Raw genomic sequence first — 15,456 nt, 5'->3', positions numbered from 1 at the left:
CTACTGTACCAAAGTTATTGTAGAGAAGGGCTTGTGGTAACTTCCAGAAGTCTACCCAGTCCTATCAGAATGCTAGGTGTGATTTTGACAAGAATTACTGTGTTTTTAAAAAATATTACATTATCTTTATCTCTAAAAACTTTAGTATATCCCTCTACCTAAATATAACTGTTTCTTTGAAAATTAAAAGACTCCTTTAATATAGAATCCTGCCTTTCAGAGTGAAAGAATAAAGTGTAGATGGAAACTAAGGAGGTCGTGGTCCATAGCTTCACTTTAGACAACTGTGCTTTTTACTATACATAAGCGAACATGGTATCTCTTGATTATACTCCATACCCACCAGCCATTTTGAAAAATAAACTGAGATAATTCAAGCTCTCAGAATACAAATAATACCAAGTATCTGGAAAGCAGACTCATATTTTGTTTGTTTTAAGTTACAAAGAAAAAATAGTGAAAAATATAGAAAGAAAAATAAAGATAGCTCCAAATCATATCCTTAGAAGTAAATATTTTGCACTTTGGTGGATATCTTTCCAGTATTGTTGAAATGCTATATTCAGATATAGGCAGAGATTTTTGCACAAATAAATCCCAGCACATGCCATTTTATACTTGCTTTTTAATTTTGCAGTGCTGCTGGTATCTTTCCATGTCAGTAAGTGTAGATACACATCATCATTCCAACAATTGCTTCATACCCCATTATATATACTACATCTACAATTTAATTAATCCCCTATTAGCTGTTTCCATTTTTTGCCCTTACAAAAACAAAACAAAATACTATGGTAAATATTCTTGCATCTTTTCTCATTTATATGATTATCACCTTAGAATAAATCCCTTGGAGACCAGGCATTTTTAAAGCTGCCCTAATGATGAGAAAAATCATGATAATAGTTATGGTTTCTTAGATGCTGCTCCTATGCCAGGTGTTATGTACTGTGTATATTTATATGTTTATATGTATTTTGCCTCATTTAATCCTTACCACAGTTTATGAGCTATGCATTGTCATCTCCATTTTGTATACGAGGAAACTGAGGCACAGAGACATAAAGTTAGCCTCAGAGCCTCAGATGTGGTCCATCTCCAGAGTCTGCCTTCCCCTTTCAAGGGCTTTCATGTGACTCGGCTCCTGGAATGCCTCTTTGAGGGAAACCTGTTGGATGAAGCTGGGAAACTGGGATGTGGAGAGCAGTAACGTGTTCTCTGTGACAGCAGAGCAGTGCAGAACACCATCTGTTTCCTAAACCCAAGTTGGTCATGCTATCTCAGGCCCAGTGCCCCCCTGAAATATTTGTTTAGGATTCTTCCTTATTGCACTCTCAACCTGCTTCTGTCTCTGACCTATTTTCAGAACCCCAACAAGCACATCTCCCAGACAGAGGTGATCATCCGGTTTGCGTTCCAGACGTCCATCACAGTGCTGTGCATCGCCTGCCCCTGTTCCCTGGGGCTGGCCACGCCCACAGCTGTCATGGTGGGCACTGGGGTGGCTGCGCAGAATGGCATCCTCATCAAGGGTGGCAAGCCCCTGGAGATGGCGCACAAGGTCAGCCTGCACAACAGCTTTCCCCGTCCTGAGAGATGAAAGTAGTGTCTGTTTACTAGTTCACATTGAGAAAAAAGCCTGAGAGCCACCCAAGACAGCAGTGTTAGTTAAATAGAAAAGGAAGCCAAGTCTAACAGGGAATAACAACAGCCGCAGAGTAACCACCAGTCACATAATAAAACGCTTTATCAACATTACTTGATTTAATTGCATTAACAACTCTGTGTGGGAGGTGCTTATCATTCCCATTTTACAGATGAGGAAACTGCAGCAGGAGATTAGGTAACTTGCCCCTAAAGGCCTGCAGCAATCAAAGGCAGAGCTGGGATTCACACTCAGGTAGCCAGGCTCCAGGACAAAAGCCCTACCGTGACATCTGTGGGATTAGTGGTGGATCCTGTGACCCTGGGAAGTGAAGAGCGTGTGACAGTGTTTGTGAAGAGTCTTCCTTTTGCTCAACTTACCAACCTCTTGCCTTCCACACTTCCACATATTTAATCAGCATTTGTTGGGCACTTGCTGTGTGTGGGCCCTGCACTGGGTCCTGGCGATGGTCATGGTTTCCAGCTGCCAAGGAGCCCACCAGGTTAGCGGGAAAGACAGAAAGTGAAAAAGTAAATAGCAAAGCTGGGTGAGTATTACAAGTATTACAAGATGGTGCTTGATGCCATGGGGACACTTGAACAGGGGCCAGTCCTAGACTCAGGGATGAGGGCACTGTGGATGTTCAGGGAAGGGAATGTGAATGTTCATCTGAGACCTTACAGTTGAGTGAGAGCCAGACAATGGACCTGGGGAGGAATGTTCCAGAATGGGGCCAGCAGGTGGAAAGGACCTGTGGAGGTGAAGCTTTCCTGCCCCACCGTATCCCAGCATCTAGCCCGAGACATCAAGAACATTCAGAAGTTATTTGTTGAATGAGCAAATGAGAAACTGGAAGAAAATCATTGAGAGAGAGGAACTGGAGATGAGGCCGCTGAGAGAGGAGCCAGAATACAAAGGCCAAAGGTTTAGTCAAGGGTTCTGAACATCAGCCTAGAAGCCACGTGGGCGATGGCACACCTACACGATGTGACCAGGTCGTGTGTTGTGAAGATCATTCTGGCTGCAGAGTGAAGGATGCACTGAAAGCTGGCAAGAATCCCTGGAGGAAGATGAGTTAAGTGTGTTGAAGGACGGCCACCACTCAGCAGCAGAAACAAGAAGCTGAATTATTGTTTGCTTGTAAGGGAGAACCCTGCTTGTGGGACATGGTCTGAACAAAGCAACCTGCTGGCCTTAAATGGGTTCGAATTATACACTGTCCCTCAGGGTCCTGACCCCTGACCTGACGTGAGGAAGACTGTGGATGGTGTCACTGTCTGGGGGACAATGCTGTGCCATCTCCTGTACAGCCAAATGAGGGTTTCTGGCTTTGCCTGGTCAAGGTCAAGCCTCAGGGTGACTGGTTTCACTGGGCACATAGGGAAGTGGGAGTTGTTGAACCCTGAGATTGATGACAGAGGATCACGTTAGGCAGCTGTGCAGATGTCTTGTTTCCTGCCTGAGGCAGGTTGGATGAAGTTCTGCCTCAGGACTATGACTGTGGAAGACCGCATCTGTATTGTGGTCACTAAGTTGTTGTTGTTGTTGGCAGATAAAGACTGTGATGTTTGACAAGACTGGCACCATTACCCATGGGGTCCCCAGGGTCATGCGGGTGCTTCTGCTGGGGGACGTGGCCAAACTGCCCCTCAGGAAGGTTCTGGCTGTGGTGGGGACTGCAGAGGCCAGCAGTGAACACCCCTTGGGCGTGGCAGTCACCAAATACTGTAAAGAGGTATGTGGACCTGGACATGGCCCTGCCCTCCCCGCCAGTGCTGCTTTACTCCTCACCACGCCCTTCTCTCCTAGCTGCCCGAGGAGGCCCTCACTGTGTGGTCTGGAAAACCACTTAGAAGGCCCCTCTGTAGCAGGTGGAGACAGGGCTCACAGTCAGCCCTTGCCACAGTTCCAGGTTATCACAAAGGGATGTCAGTGTCACTGGCATTTGCTGAACATCACCAGGCGTCAGGCTCAGGAGAACAACAGGAGTGAGATGTGAACTCCACCCTTCGGGAGCTCAGCCTGGGGAGGTCGGGCAGTCTAGAAACCCCAGCCATTCCTTTCCCCTGCCTTGTCCCCTCCTCGTCCAGGGCCCGATACACGAGCATTTATCTCTTGATAGCCTCAAATCGCTTTGTTAACACTAATTATTCCATTGTTTTTAGGAAGTTATTTGCAACATAAAATTCACATCTTCCTCTCTTTGGCACCTGCACTCCTCTTTAATTTGAGGTGTTTGATGTGAATTGCCTTTTTCCTTTCTGCTTGGCAACCTGTCCGCTATTGTGAGGCACCCATCCAGGGAAAGATTTCAGGCCGTTTAGTCTCATTCAACTTAACAGCCATAGTATCTTTACCAAGGGAGGGAGAAATAATTACAAGTTACTAGTCTCTGCCTTAACCTTTCCCATCCATCCCACCTCCCTCCCCTCCTATCAATTCCCACTATCTGCTGCTGTCTTGCCGCCTTCACCCTGTGTCCCTGTCCTGCCTGCCTCCCTCTCACTTCCCCCTTCACGGCTTACAGGTTCCTCTCCCTCTCTTTCCACCTTCACAGGAACTTGGAACAGAGACCTTGGGATACTGCACAGACTTCCAGGCGGTGCCAGGCTGTGGAATCGGGTGCAAAGTCAGCAACATGGAAGGTATCCTGGCCCACAGTGGGAGCCCTCTGAGTGCCAGTCACCTGAATGAGGCTGGCAGCCTTCCCGAAGAAAAAGGTATTGCTGGCCTTTGTCTCTGCAGCTGGTTCAATGTAGAGGTGGGTCAAACCACAGAGAGTCCCGCGCCTAGCAGTGATTGCCCCTGCCATGCGACAGATGGTTCATGGCTGAGACACTCATGCCGGCCTCCCCACCCCCAGGAAAGCCTGCATTTTCTCTCATGTTCTTGGATGCTTCTAAATTTTGATGCTTATGGCTGCCTTAAATTCATGGAGCATTGCTTAGCTGACCCATGATTTTGATTCTCCTGTTTCTTATCCCAAATGGGTCTTGCTTCTCATAAGCTACAGAGTAGGCAGGTGGGAATTCTACTTTTGTTCTTCCTGTTTCCATCCTGTGTGGTAGAACTCTGACGGTATTTACAGAGCTGTCAGAAAAAGTCAGGGAAAGCAGAGGGAAATGATCTGCCGAAGCCAGGAAGGGACACTGCTTGGAGGGACAACTACTTTTGAAGGATGGCCTTTCTTATTCTCAAAGTAGCTTACCACTACCAGCATAAAAGGTAGAAAACAAAACCCGTGACCAGTGTTTTTCCTAAGTGTTGGTAGTGAAATTGTGACTTAGATTGTGTGATTGTAAGCCATCCACCACCTTCCAGCCATTTAAAACCCCAGAATGGCCTTTCCAGGAGAGCCTGGCTGTGCAGTGACACCTCAGCAGCACACACTATTAGAAAGTGACAGGTGAGAGACACATCAGCCTCAGGAGTTGCAGTTTTAAACATTTCATATAGACTTGTCTGATTATTTGTTGGTTCACGTGGGATCATCAATACCAAACAGTAATGAATATAGTCAACACTTGCTTTGTGTGCTGGGGAAATAACTAAGTACTTCTAATCCCTGCAGAAAAAGAATCAGTGGATACCTCTAAGACAGAGATGGACATTGCCTTATGTTTAATATGTTTATACCATTTCCACCCATATAGCGTGTACTATTAATGCCCCATCTTAATTCATACCCACATGTCCTACAAATTAATTTTATTTTTTTCTTGTCCTAAAGGATGCTGTCACAAGAGGTGCTTACTAGGCTACAGTTTTTCAGAATGGTTAAATGGATATTTTGCTATTAAAAGGATTGCATGGTTTTTGGTTTATAGTGAAATTGGACTATTTAGGAATAACCACAGCCTCTTTTGAATAGATGCAGCCCCCCAGACCTTCTCTGTGCTGATTGGAAACCGTGAATGGCTGAGGCGCAACGGCTTAACCATTTCCAGCGATGTCAGTGACGCTATGACAGACCACGAGATGAAAGGACAGACGGCTATCCTGGTGGCTATTGACGGTATCTCCTGCTTCTGCCTTCCTTCCGCCCTCTCAGAAATGCAGTTTTCTGCGGATACCAGGCAAAAGAGTCCTCCTTTAAAAAAGAAATGAACCTGTAATCCCAGCACTTTGGGAGGCCGAGGTGGGTGGATCACACGAGGTCAAGAGATCGAGACCATCCTGGTCAACATGGTGAAACCCCGTCTCTACTAAAAATACAAAAAATCAGCTGAGCATAGTGGCGCGTGCCTGTAATCCCAGCTACTCAGGAGGCTGAGGCAGGAGAATTGCCTGAACCCAGGAGGTGGAGGTTGCGGTGAGCCAAGATTGCACCATTGCACTCCAGCCTGGGTAACAAGAGTGAAACTCCATCTCAAAAAAAAGAAATGAAACAAAAACCTTCCTCTCTTTAATTTCAGGCCTGTTTTCCAAAAGATTGTCTTTTTGTCTTTTCGTTCTTTCCCACTGTCTCCATCTTGGCCCCAGAGCCAGCTGTGGTCTGGCCTCTGTCATCTTGACCTTGGAATTCTAAACTGTCTGTTATTATTGTTGCTCTTGTCCAGGTGGGCAGCTTAGAGCCATCCTTCTCATTCATCCCTGCAGACAGAGCGGGAAACAGGTTTAACTACATGACACCTTTAAATAATGAGATCCATGCTGCTCTTCTCTGTCTACTTTGTTAATTATTATTATTATTATTATTATTATTAGGCCAAGTTTTGCTCTTGTCACCAAGGCTGGAGTGCAGTGGTGCAATCTCGGCTCACTGCAACCTCCACCTCCTGGTTTTAAGCGATTCTCCTGCTGCAGCCTCCTAAGTAGCAGAGATTACAGCCACCTGCCAGCATGCCTGGCTAATTGTTGTATTTTTAGTAGAGATGGGGTTTCACCAGGCTGATCTCAAACTCCTGACCTTAGGTGATCTGCCCACCTCGGCCTCCTGAGGTGCTGGGATTACAGGCGCAAGCCACCGTGCCTGGCCCTTCTGTCTGTGCTTTATACAGACTGGTTGTGCACAGAGTACAGGTCACAAGACTGCACATGTTTTAGTGCTCAGATTCCATCCTGGGCTTTACATCCCAGAGAGAGAAGAGTCTTTACTTTGTTAATATAAGTTTCTGCTAATAGAAGTAACAGTATATGCAAGCAAGAAATAAAATTTATGACACCACGTTTTGAATGCTCCAGCCAAATATGTCTTCCTCTCACATTCTCTCTTTTTTTTCAATTTTTTCCAAGTCTGTAAATCCACAGTTCCCTCAGCTGTCAAACCAGAATTGGCACAACTAAAGGAGTCGTGCCCTCTCATATGTCATCCCTCACTCTGTTCTTATTCACACCTCAGCCCTAAAAGCCCTCCTGCTTCTATAACTAAAGATACACTAAAAGCAAAATGCTGCAGAAATGTTTTCTGTAGGAAAAGGCAAAGGAAGGATTGATTTTCTAGTTTGGACAGTTATCACTTTAAATGACATCTGTTATATTTCTCAAATTTTAGTAGATAATGTGTATTGAATTCTTATTACAAGCCAGGCACCTTGCAAAATGTGATACGTTCTCCTTGCAGAAAGTTTGGAAAATTCAGCTATAAAGAAGAAAATGAAATGACTCATAATCCTATTCTTCAGGGAGCCACTGCAAAGATTTTAATTATATTGCTTCTAGACTTTTGTGTGCATCTGTAAATGCGTGCACTTTTTAAAAAGCCAAATGGTTTTATATATAATTTGGTGTTTTGTTTTTTGCACATAAGATTGTATGATGAGAACATTGCAAGTGTGGTATCTCTGTGCGGGGTGCCCTATCCTGTGTAGCTGCTGATGCCGGCTGGTTTGCTCCAGGTGTGCTCTGTGGGATGATTGCCATCGCAGATGCTGTCAAGCAGGAGGCCGCCCTGGCTGTCCACACGCTGCAGAGCATGGGTATAGATGTGGTTCTGATTACGGGGGACAACCGGAAAACAGCCAGAGCCATTGCCACCCAGGTATAGCCCTTTAATGTTGCAAACTGTGTAAAGCTCATAGTAGCAGGTAGAAGCAAAAGTAAGCACCAGTTGGCCCAGTGCTCAGCGGTACTCCTGCTCTTTACCCCTCGCTGGGTGCTTTTCTCTCCATGTGCGTCATTCTGTGGCCATGCAGTGTCCCACGAGTGCTGTGCTGCTGTGCAGAGATCTCATCCCTGGGGCCTGAGCGCGCGCATCCTGGAAAAAGGAATTCTAGTGTTCTCTAACCTTTTCCTAGTCTTCACGACGGAAAAATAGTTTGTGGCTTAAGAGCTAAGATAGACATTTTCTAATTTTTATGTTAAGGGAAGATTTTGCCAGCTCAGCTCTTCTCACTAGGGCACCCAGATAAGTGACTCTGTCCTGGGCAGTTCTCCAGCAGCCCATGGTGCTGAGTTTGGGCTGTGAGGACAGCACCACTGGAGGGCTGCCTGGCTCCCCACACAGCAGTGGCTCCAGTTTAGATTCCTAGAAATTACGCCCCTCCAAATGTGTGCAGAGCTCTAGTTGTCTGAAAGCCTCATTGTGTCCCATGAGGGAAGCAGCAGGACCCCTGTTTTCTATGGTCCTCCTTGCTAACAATGGACCTATCGAGTGTCCTTCCCCATTTCCTGGCTAACACTTGTTCATCTGTTCAGCAGACACTTACGAAACACCATGAATGCGACAGGCAGGCGTGGGGCCAGGCTCTGTGAGGAGTGAAAGGGGCTCTGCCCTTGAGGGGCTCATGGTCCTGTGGAAAGGTGGACCAGGGACAGGGCATAGATCTGAGAAGCGGGAGAGAGACTAGGAAAGGGAAACTGCACCTTCCGGGACAGAACCAGCAGGAGGAGCATTTCCCAGGGGCACAGAGCCGCAAGGCAATTGGAGATGCTGCAGGGAGCTGAATGGGGTGGTCTAATGTGACACCAGCTGCAGGCTGTCAGGCAGAGGCCAGACCCTGGGACTCTGAGGGCCTTGGAAGCAGACCCCAGAGAGTTGAGCTGCCCTCCTCTGGGAGGTTCGTGGGGTCCACTGGAGGATGTGAGGCAGGAGAGTAGGATCTTGGCCGCACAGATGCTTTGGGAAGACTGTGGAGGCAGCACATGGAGAAGAGAGTTGGGAGACTAAGCGGTGGACAGGGAGACCAGCAAGGGGGCTGTTTGCACATCCAGGAAAGGACGGGGCCTAAACCAGTGCAGGGTGTTGGGGCGGGAGCCAGGGAAAAGTTGGCCCTGTGACAGCAGACCTGCAGGGTATGGTTGGCCAACATCACTGACTGGACCCAGAGGCTGAGGGCAGAGGGGGCAAGGGTAACTTGGGGTTTCTGCTGCAGTCCGATACCTTTTGCCAACACCAGGCGTTGCCTTCCTTTCCTCTTAGGTTGGCATCAACAAAGTCTTTGCAGAGGTGCTGCCTTCCCACAAGGTGGCCAAGGTCCAGGAGCTTCAGAACCAAGGGAAGAAAGTCGCCATGGTGGGAGATGGGGTCAACGACTCCCCGGCCCTGGCCCAGGCAGACATGGGTGTCGCTATTGGCACCGGCACAGATGTGGCCATCGAGGCAGCCGACGTCGTCCTCATTAGAGTGAGCACAGCTGCAGCCAGGCTATGGGAGCTGGGAGGGCGATGGGCAGACCCCTTCCTCACCGCATGCTCCTCTCCCTCAGAATGATTTGCTGGACTTGGTGGCTAGCATTCACCTTTCCAAGAGGACTGTCCGGAGGATACGCATCAACCTGGTCCTGGCACTGATTTATAACCTGGTTGGGATACCCATTGCGGCAGGTAGGCAGCTCTTACCCACTGTGCTTCAGCTGTGCCCAGAAAGGCTTCTTCCTCCTGGGTTCCTGCTGAGGTTAGTGTGTGGCTGACTCACTGGCTGGCCAGAGCCTTTTTAGTAAGCCCGGTTTTGTTATGTCCCCTGCTTTATATGTCTCTAAAGGTAAATGAGAAACTGCTGAGAGGACCTGAAGCCTTCATCCATTCTGGTCCTTTCTAAAAAGCTAGTGGAGATGCTTGGCTATATTTTCTGAGCCATTTGTTAAGACATGTAGTCTGAGAATTAGTCATTAGTAAGAATTATGAGGCACCTCCTACATGCTAGGAACATTTTTTTTTTGAGATGGAGTGTCACTCTTGTCACCCAGCCTGGAGTGCAGTGGCACAATCTCGGCTCACTGCAACCTCCACCTCCTGAGTTCAAGCAATACTCCTGCCTCAGCCTCCCGAGTAGCTGGAATTACAGGCATGTGCCACCATGCCCAGCTAATTTTTGTATTTTTAGTAGAGACGGGGTTTCGCCATGTTGGCCAAGCTCGAGCTCCTGACCTCAGATGATCCACCCGCCTCAGCCTTGCAAAGTGCTGTGATTACAGGTGTGAGCCACTGCACCTGGCCATGCTAGGCACAATTACTGGTGTTTCGGAACCTTATATTGGACATTAATCCTGCCCGGTTTCACTCTGATTTACACAGATGATCATGGAAAGAAATGGTTTTTTGTCCAGGCATGCTGTCTCATGCCTGTAATCCCAACACTTTGGGAGGCTAAGGCAGGAGGATCACTTGAGCTCAGGAGTTCAAGACCCGCCCAGGCAACATAGAGTCCCCCTTTACATAACATTTTAAAATTAGCTGGGCATGGTAGCATACACCTTAGTCCCATCTGGGAGTACAGAGGCTGCGGCAGGAATATTTATTGAGTCCAGGAGCTGGAGGGGGCAGTGAGCCATGATCATACCACTGCACTCTAGCCTGGGTAAGAGTGAAACTCTCAGAAAAAAAAAAAGGAAAATAAATGGATTTTTCTGCTTTGTAATTCCTCCTCCTTCCCCCTCCCCAGCAACCGCCTCTCTCCTGCCCTCTATTCCATGGAACATGGCAGGGAAAAGTTCCAGACCCTTCTGCGAGGCAGTGCTCCTCCATGGGCTTAGGAGAGATCAAGTTTGTAAACTCAGCATTCCTGCCTGGGTCTCCCTTGTGTCCGAGTGATTAGTGATGACGTGTATAAGAGGGCCTTGGCCTCCTGAGCCCAGTGAGTCAGGCAGGTTTATTTCCTGTCCCCAGAGCCAGCTCAGGAGATTCATTCCCCCAGTGTGTGTGCCTCTGCCATGAAAAATTGACCATACCTGTCTCCTGACCCTGTCCTGGGACCCAGCTCTCATTCCTCTTTTAAAGATGTTATGAAGCCCTGGAGTCAACGTCATCTGCTAGACAAGGGCTGTGGCCATCAGCCATGATTATCCGCTGCAGGACTGTGGCTGCAGGATGGGCTGCTGGCTCCGTCACCTCCTGCCGCTTTTCTCCTCCCCCTGTGCCCACCCCTCCCACTCCCTGTGCTTTGCCCCTTCCCTGGAGCTAGCCCTGAAACGGGATGCCATCTGTGGGTGGTTCTAGGAATATCAGGGCGAGTGGAAGAGAGGCCCACTTGACAGCGCCCCACACCCAGCTTTCTAGGAAGCCTCCCTTTTGGGGGGCCTGTGGGCAAGACCCATCAGCAGGGGCTTCCAAGCATGCCAGGAGGAGATCTCCACGGGGGCCGCTGAGGGTCGGGCCAGCCCAGCCTCTCCCAGGCCTAGGTGTGAGTGTGAGTTCTTTCTTCCCCAGGTGTCTTCATGCCCGTCGGCATTGTGCTGCAGCCCTGGATGGGCTCGGCGGCCATGGCAGCCTCCTCCGTGTCTGTGGTGCTCTCATCCCTGCAGCTCAAGTGGTGAGTCCCCGCAGGTGGAGCGTCTGTGAGAGGCTCTCAGGAGGCCCTGTCGCTCTGCATGCTTAGGGCACAGTGGGGCTTGCCTCTCACTCCCCATTCATTTGCCTGGGATAAATGCTGCAGTGGAAGCCCACGTGGAGCCGGGTGTGCTTGCGTGTGACAACACCGTGAGCAGGCAGTTCACTGCTGTGCAGCCTCATGCCAGGCTGCCCTTACTCTCCCGCTCAAGGGCTGTTATGTGAACATCATGCAGACATCAGTCCCTGTGTATTATCTATCATTTTTTCCTTTAAACAAGATGTTCACTTATTTATGAGTCCGTTCATTTAACAAAAGTCAGTGGCAGCCTGCAATGCATAAGGCATTTGCTTAGGAAGTTTCTAAATCAGTTGAGCTTTCCTGGAACCATAGGGAGTTTAATGCCCTTTTCCTTTGAAACTCTTGAGGTTTTTTCACAGAATGTTATGAAAAGATGGATGAGAGGCCTTCACCAGGTTAGAAAAAAAAAGAGCCTTGTATCTAGAATGGCTCAGATGCTGTTGCATTCCTGCTTTCCAGCTATAAGAAGCCTGACCTGGAAAGGTACGAGGCACAGGTGCATGGCCGCATGAAGCCCTTGACGGCATCCCAGGTCAGTGTGCACATCGGCATGGATGACAGGCGGAGGGACTCCCCCAGGGCCACGCCGTGGGACCAGGTCAGCTATGTCAGCCAGGTGTCACTGTCCTCCCTGACGTCCAGCAAGCCATCTCGGCAGAGCGCTGCAGTGGACGATGGTGGGGACAAGTGGTCTCTGCTCCTGAATGACAGGGATGAGGAGCAGTACATCTGATGGCTCCAGGTGGGCAGGCCCAGGGCGGGGACTTGCCTCCACTCGCCACAAGCCAAGCAGAACAGCCAGCAGCAGGATGGGCAGAGCTAGCCTCCAGCTTTGGGGACTTCCACACCCTGGACCTGTCCAGTCACCCCGCCCTGCGATGCATGGCCTTGTCTCAGTGGAGCTGGCCTTGGCCTGGAGAGGATGTTCCTGCCTGCTTCCTGGCCTCACTGGGCTGTCAGCATGGGCTTTGTCTTGGACTCTGATCCTTGCCTGTGGGACTGTAGAAGATGAGAGGTGCGCCACCCTCCTCACAGACCTCTCCTGGAATATTTAGGGCGACTACTGTGAAATGGAGAACAGTTTCATCAGGACCAAAAAACCTCACTGGGCCTTTCCAGAGAACCACAGACCTCACTGTCAGGCTCTTTCTGATGACGCCTGCGTGCCTCATGTTTCTGAGACCACAGTTTACCTCAAGTGTGTCTGTTGCTTTCTGCCTGCACAGTCTGTACCTTTTCTGTCCTGTGTGCTTTCACTGGGGACCCCGTGTGACCCTGCCTATCACCTAGGAGGGCAGGACCAATGTCCTTGTGGTCCCTGCTGCTGCTCTCAGGCGCTTCTCCAAAGCTCTGGAGTGTGCATTTCAGCCTGAATCTGCTTCCTGGCATGCACATCCCCAGCCAGGAAGCTTGCCACATCCTCCTTCAAATCGAGGCAAGTTCTTTCTTGCTTAAGAGCCCCTTCTCTGTAGAGTGGGGGCTTCTCAATAGAGTGTTGTTGCTGACCAGCTGGAGTGAGGGTCTCAGAGCCTGACCTGAATGTCTAGCCTCGGCTTCCTGTGGAGTCTAGGTGCTCACAATTCAGGGCGTCCTTCTGTGTCCCTGCCCAGCCTGTGGTGCTCAAAACAGGTGCCCCATGATAGATATATGTGTGCAGGAGCCTCCCTGCATGGCCCCAGGAGCCTCGTTTTCACAGTCTTCTGTGTGACTGTCACCTTGTGGGGTCCAGTAGAGCATTCATGTCACTAGTGTCTGGCGTTGTGTGGGTTGGAGGAAGCAGTGCCGCCCAAATAGGAGGAAAGCACAGCCTCCCTGAGCCTGCCTTCTGCATGCTGCCCAGGGGCCTCAGGAAAGCAGTGGCCACAGCTCCACTGTTTACCTGACAGTGGCTCTCAGAGCCGCAGAAGGGGTCCAGTTATTGACTCTGAAGTTGGTGGCAATTGACAGAACCCCTTGGAGTGAACTAGTAGAGTTGGATTAAATTCTGGGTGAAACTCCTGTCTCCCACACAAAATAGTTGTAGTTATTTTTTTGAGTGTCCATTACTTACCAGAGGAAGTGTTAGCAGCACTTTTGATAGATTACCTCTAATCTTCCAGCAAACCAGCAAGGTAGCTGTGACTGTCCACATTTTACAGGCAAGGAAACAGGCTCCGAGAAGCTGAGGACCTTGCCCAGGGTGACATAGCCAGTGGACGTGCCGTGTCTGTCGGCTCTGAAGGCTTTACTCTAATTGTCCTTTTGCCTTGAATAGAAATTTGCCTCATAAGAATAAAAAAGAAAAAAAGTCTTTGCCTCCTGGAAGAACAAATCTACCACGTGATCTAGTAATTATTTCAACTCAGAATGCAGTTGATTCAGGAGGTCCTCTGACCTTCACCTTGGATGGTTAGTTTCGCCTTTTACATATAGTTTTTGTGGGGTTTTATTTTATGAAATCCAAGCACGCCGTTCGTTGTGTTTTCGTTGTTTTCAGCCCCTGCTCCAGCCCCAGCGGATTCCTGCTTTCTGTCCGTAATTGCATCCTCTCTTTATGCTTGCTTGGGGAATGTCGTTTCCTGACCAGGCTGATCTTTATCTAAAAAATCTGTGTTGATTTTTAAAACTTTTAGGACTATAAACATTGTGTTCATCTATAGACTTGGAAATATTTATATAATTTTATAGAAAATAACCTTTTAGATGGTCAAAGTATAAGGAATTTTTTTTGTCAGATAACCATTTCTACTTCAAAAGCATTCCATGCAATATTAGAATAAAGTTCCTGTCATTCCTCTAAAAATCTGCCTGTGAGTGAGATGCATGGTCAGAGGCCAGTGCCATCCTGTCTTCACGAGGGCGTCTGTGAGGTGCTGGCTTGGCTTGATGTCTTTTTAGGGGGCAGAGGAGTGTGGGATTTTAACAGCAGGGGACATGAGGGTGGCCAGAGCCCGCTTTATCTGCTATCCCCAGCGCTCGTGTGAGCCCATCTCACTAATGCAGGGCTGCCTCAGTGGCGTGTGGGGAGAACGCTGAAAGGCAGCCCCTGTCAAAGTCCCTGCCCCCCTGGGTCAATCACAGGCCTAAATTTTGGCATCGTTTGCACCCCTCTGTTCTAGGACGAGTGTCTGCAAAAGGCTGTTCTCAAACACACTCAACCAGGAGGGATATGTTTGAGTTCCTTGGCCTTGAGGGAGTGGGTCAGGAGGAGGAGCAGAAAAATCTTGACTAGTGGGCTCCGCTGGGAAAGCTCTGTGGGCATCTTGGGGTGGCTGGGGGCGTAAGTGAGCCATGCCTAAAGGGAGTTGACAGTGTAATCTTCACCCACACCAGGGCACTTTGAAGAGTGGAAGGAGGCACTATGAATAGTTATGCCAGAACAACTGGCCTAAACTGGGACTATCCAGGCAAACTGGGACATGTGCTCGCCTTCCTCCAAAGGGAAGCCTCCACTGGCACAAACCACCTACTTTAGAACCTTGCCCGATTGTAGGTTCCAGAGACATGCTGGTGGCATAGTCCTTTATCACATTTCAAGGATCCCCCCATATCCACATCTTGGTACTGACACTTCTCTGTGGAATCACCGAGGTGATTATCTCAATCGTTGATGGCTCAATGTGACTTCATAGCTAGATGGCCAGCCCCACCCTCCAGCACACCTTGGAGGACTTCATGCCACGTGTGCCTGACTGTTTTTCTGGATGCCTGGGTACAGAAATTTTATGTTTGTGTACGTCCCATTGTGAAAAGTGAGGGTTTGATACCACTTTAGGAAGGAATCCCATTTCTTTAGAAGATAGATACTTTCTAAAACTTGAGCACATTTTCCTGATATATTCCTCAGGCAGAATAAATCACAGCATCTCTATTAACTTTTAGTCTTTAAGACCTTAGTGAAGAATTGTGATGGGATTACCTTTTTAATAAGCAAATGCAATAATTTTCATCTTTTTCCAAAAATGACATCTGGAAATTGACATGTTAGAAAATAGATTCTCAAATTATTTTGCTAGATTACCAAGGAATCAAGATTAATAAAGGT

General features: G+C 48.6%; 1 protein-coding gene across 4 annotated transcripts in view; it reads left to right on the top strand.

Annotated features, from left to right (window-relative positions):
* Nucleotides 1-14,214, top strand: part of ATP7B (ATPase copper transporting beta) — a 77,965-nt gene extending 63,751 nt beyond the window's left edge. For 2 of the 4 annotated variants that reach the window (XM_017542464.2, XM_017542462.2), the window contains 10 exons: nt 1,367-1,561; nt 3,198-3,380; nt 4,203-4,365; nt 5,376-5,402; nt 5,517-5,660; nt 7,483-7,625; nt 9,006-9,209; nt 9,292-9,409; nt 11,231-11,333; nt 11,892-14,214. In XM_017542464.2, the coding sequence (XP_017397953.1) occupies nt 1,367-1,561; nt 3,198-3,380; nt 4,203-4,365; nt 5,376-5,402; nt 5,517-5,660; nt 7,483-7,625; nt 9,006-9,209; nt 9,292-9,409; nt 11,231-11,333; nt 11,892-12,165 (1,554 nt within the window). In that variant the 3' untranslated portion in view covers nt 12,166-14,214. The remainder of the gene's footprint in view (nt 1-1,366; nt 1,562-3,197; nt 3,381-4,202; nt 4,366-5,375; nt 5,403-5,516; nt 5,661-7,482; nt 7,626-9,005; nt 9,210-9,291; nt 9,410-11,230; nt 11,334-11,891) is intronic. The other 2 variants (XM_017542465.2, XM_017542463.2) reach the window with 1 other exon arrangement.
* The last annotated feature ends 1,242 nt before the right edge of the window (nt 14,215-15,456 follow it).

This window comes from Cebus imitator, unplaced genomic scaffold, assembly GCF_001604975.1.
Source record: "Cebus imitator isolate Cc_AM_T3 unplaced genomic scaffold, Cebus_imitator-1.0 Scaffold145, whole genome shotgun sequence".
NCBI classification, from domain to species: Eukaryota; Metazoa; Chordata; class Mammalia; order Primates; family Cebidae; genus Cebus; species Cebus imitator.
The sequence above is the reverse complement of the archived record's forward strand: the minus strand, read 5'-3'. Positions and strand labels throughout refer to the sequence as shown.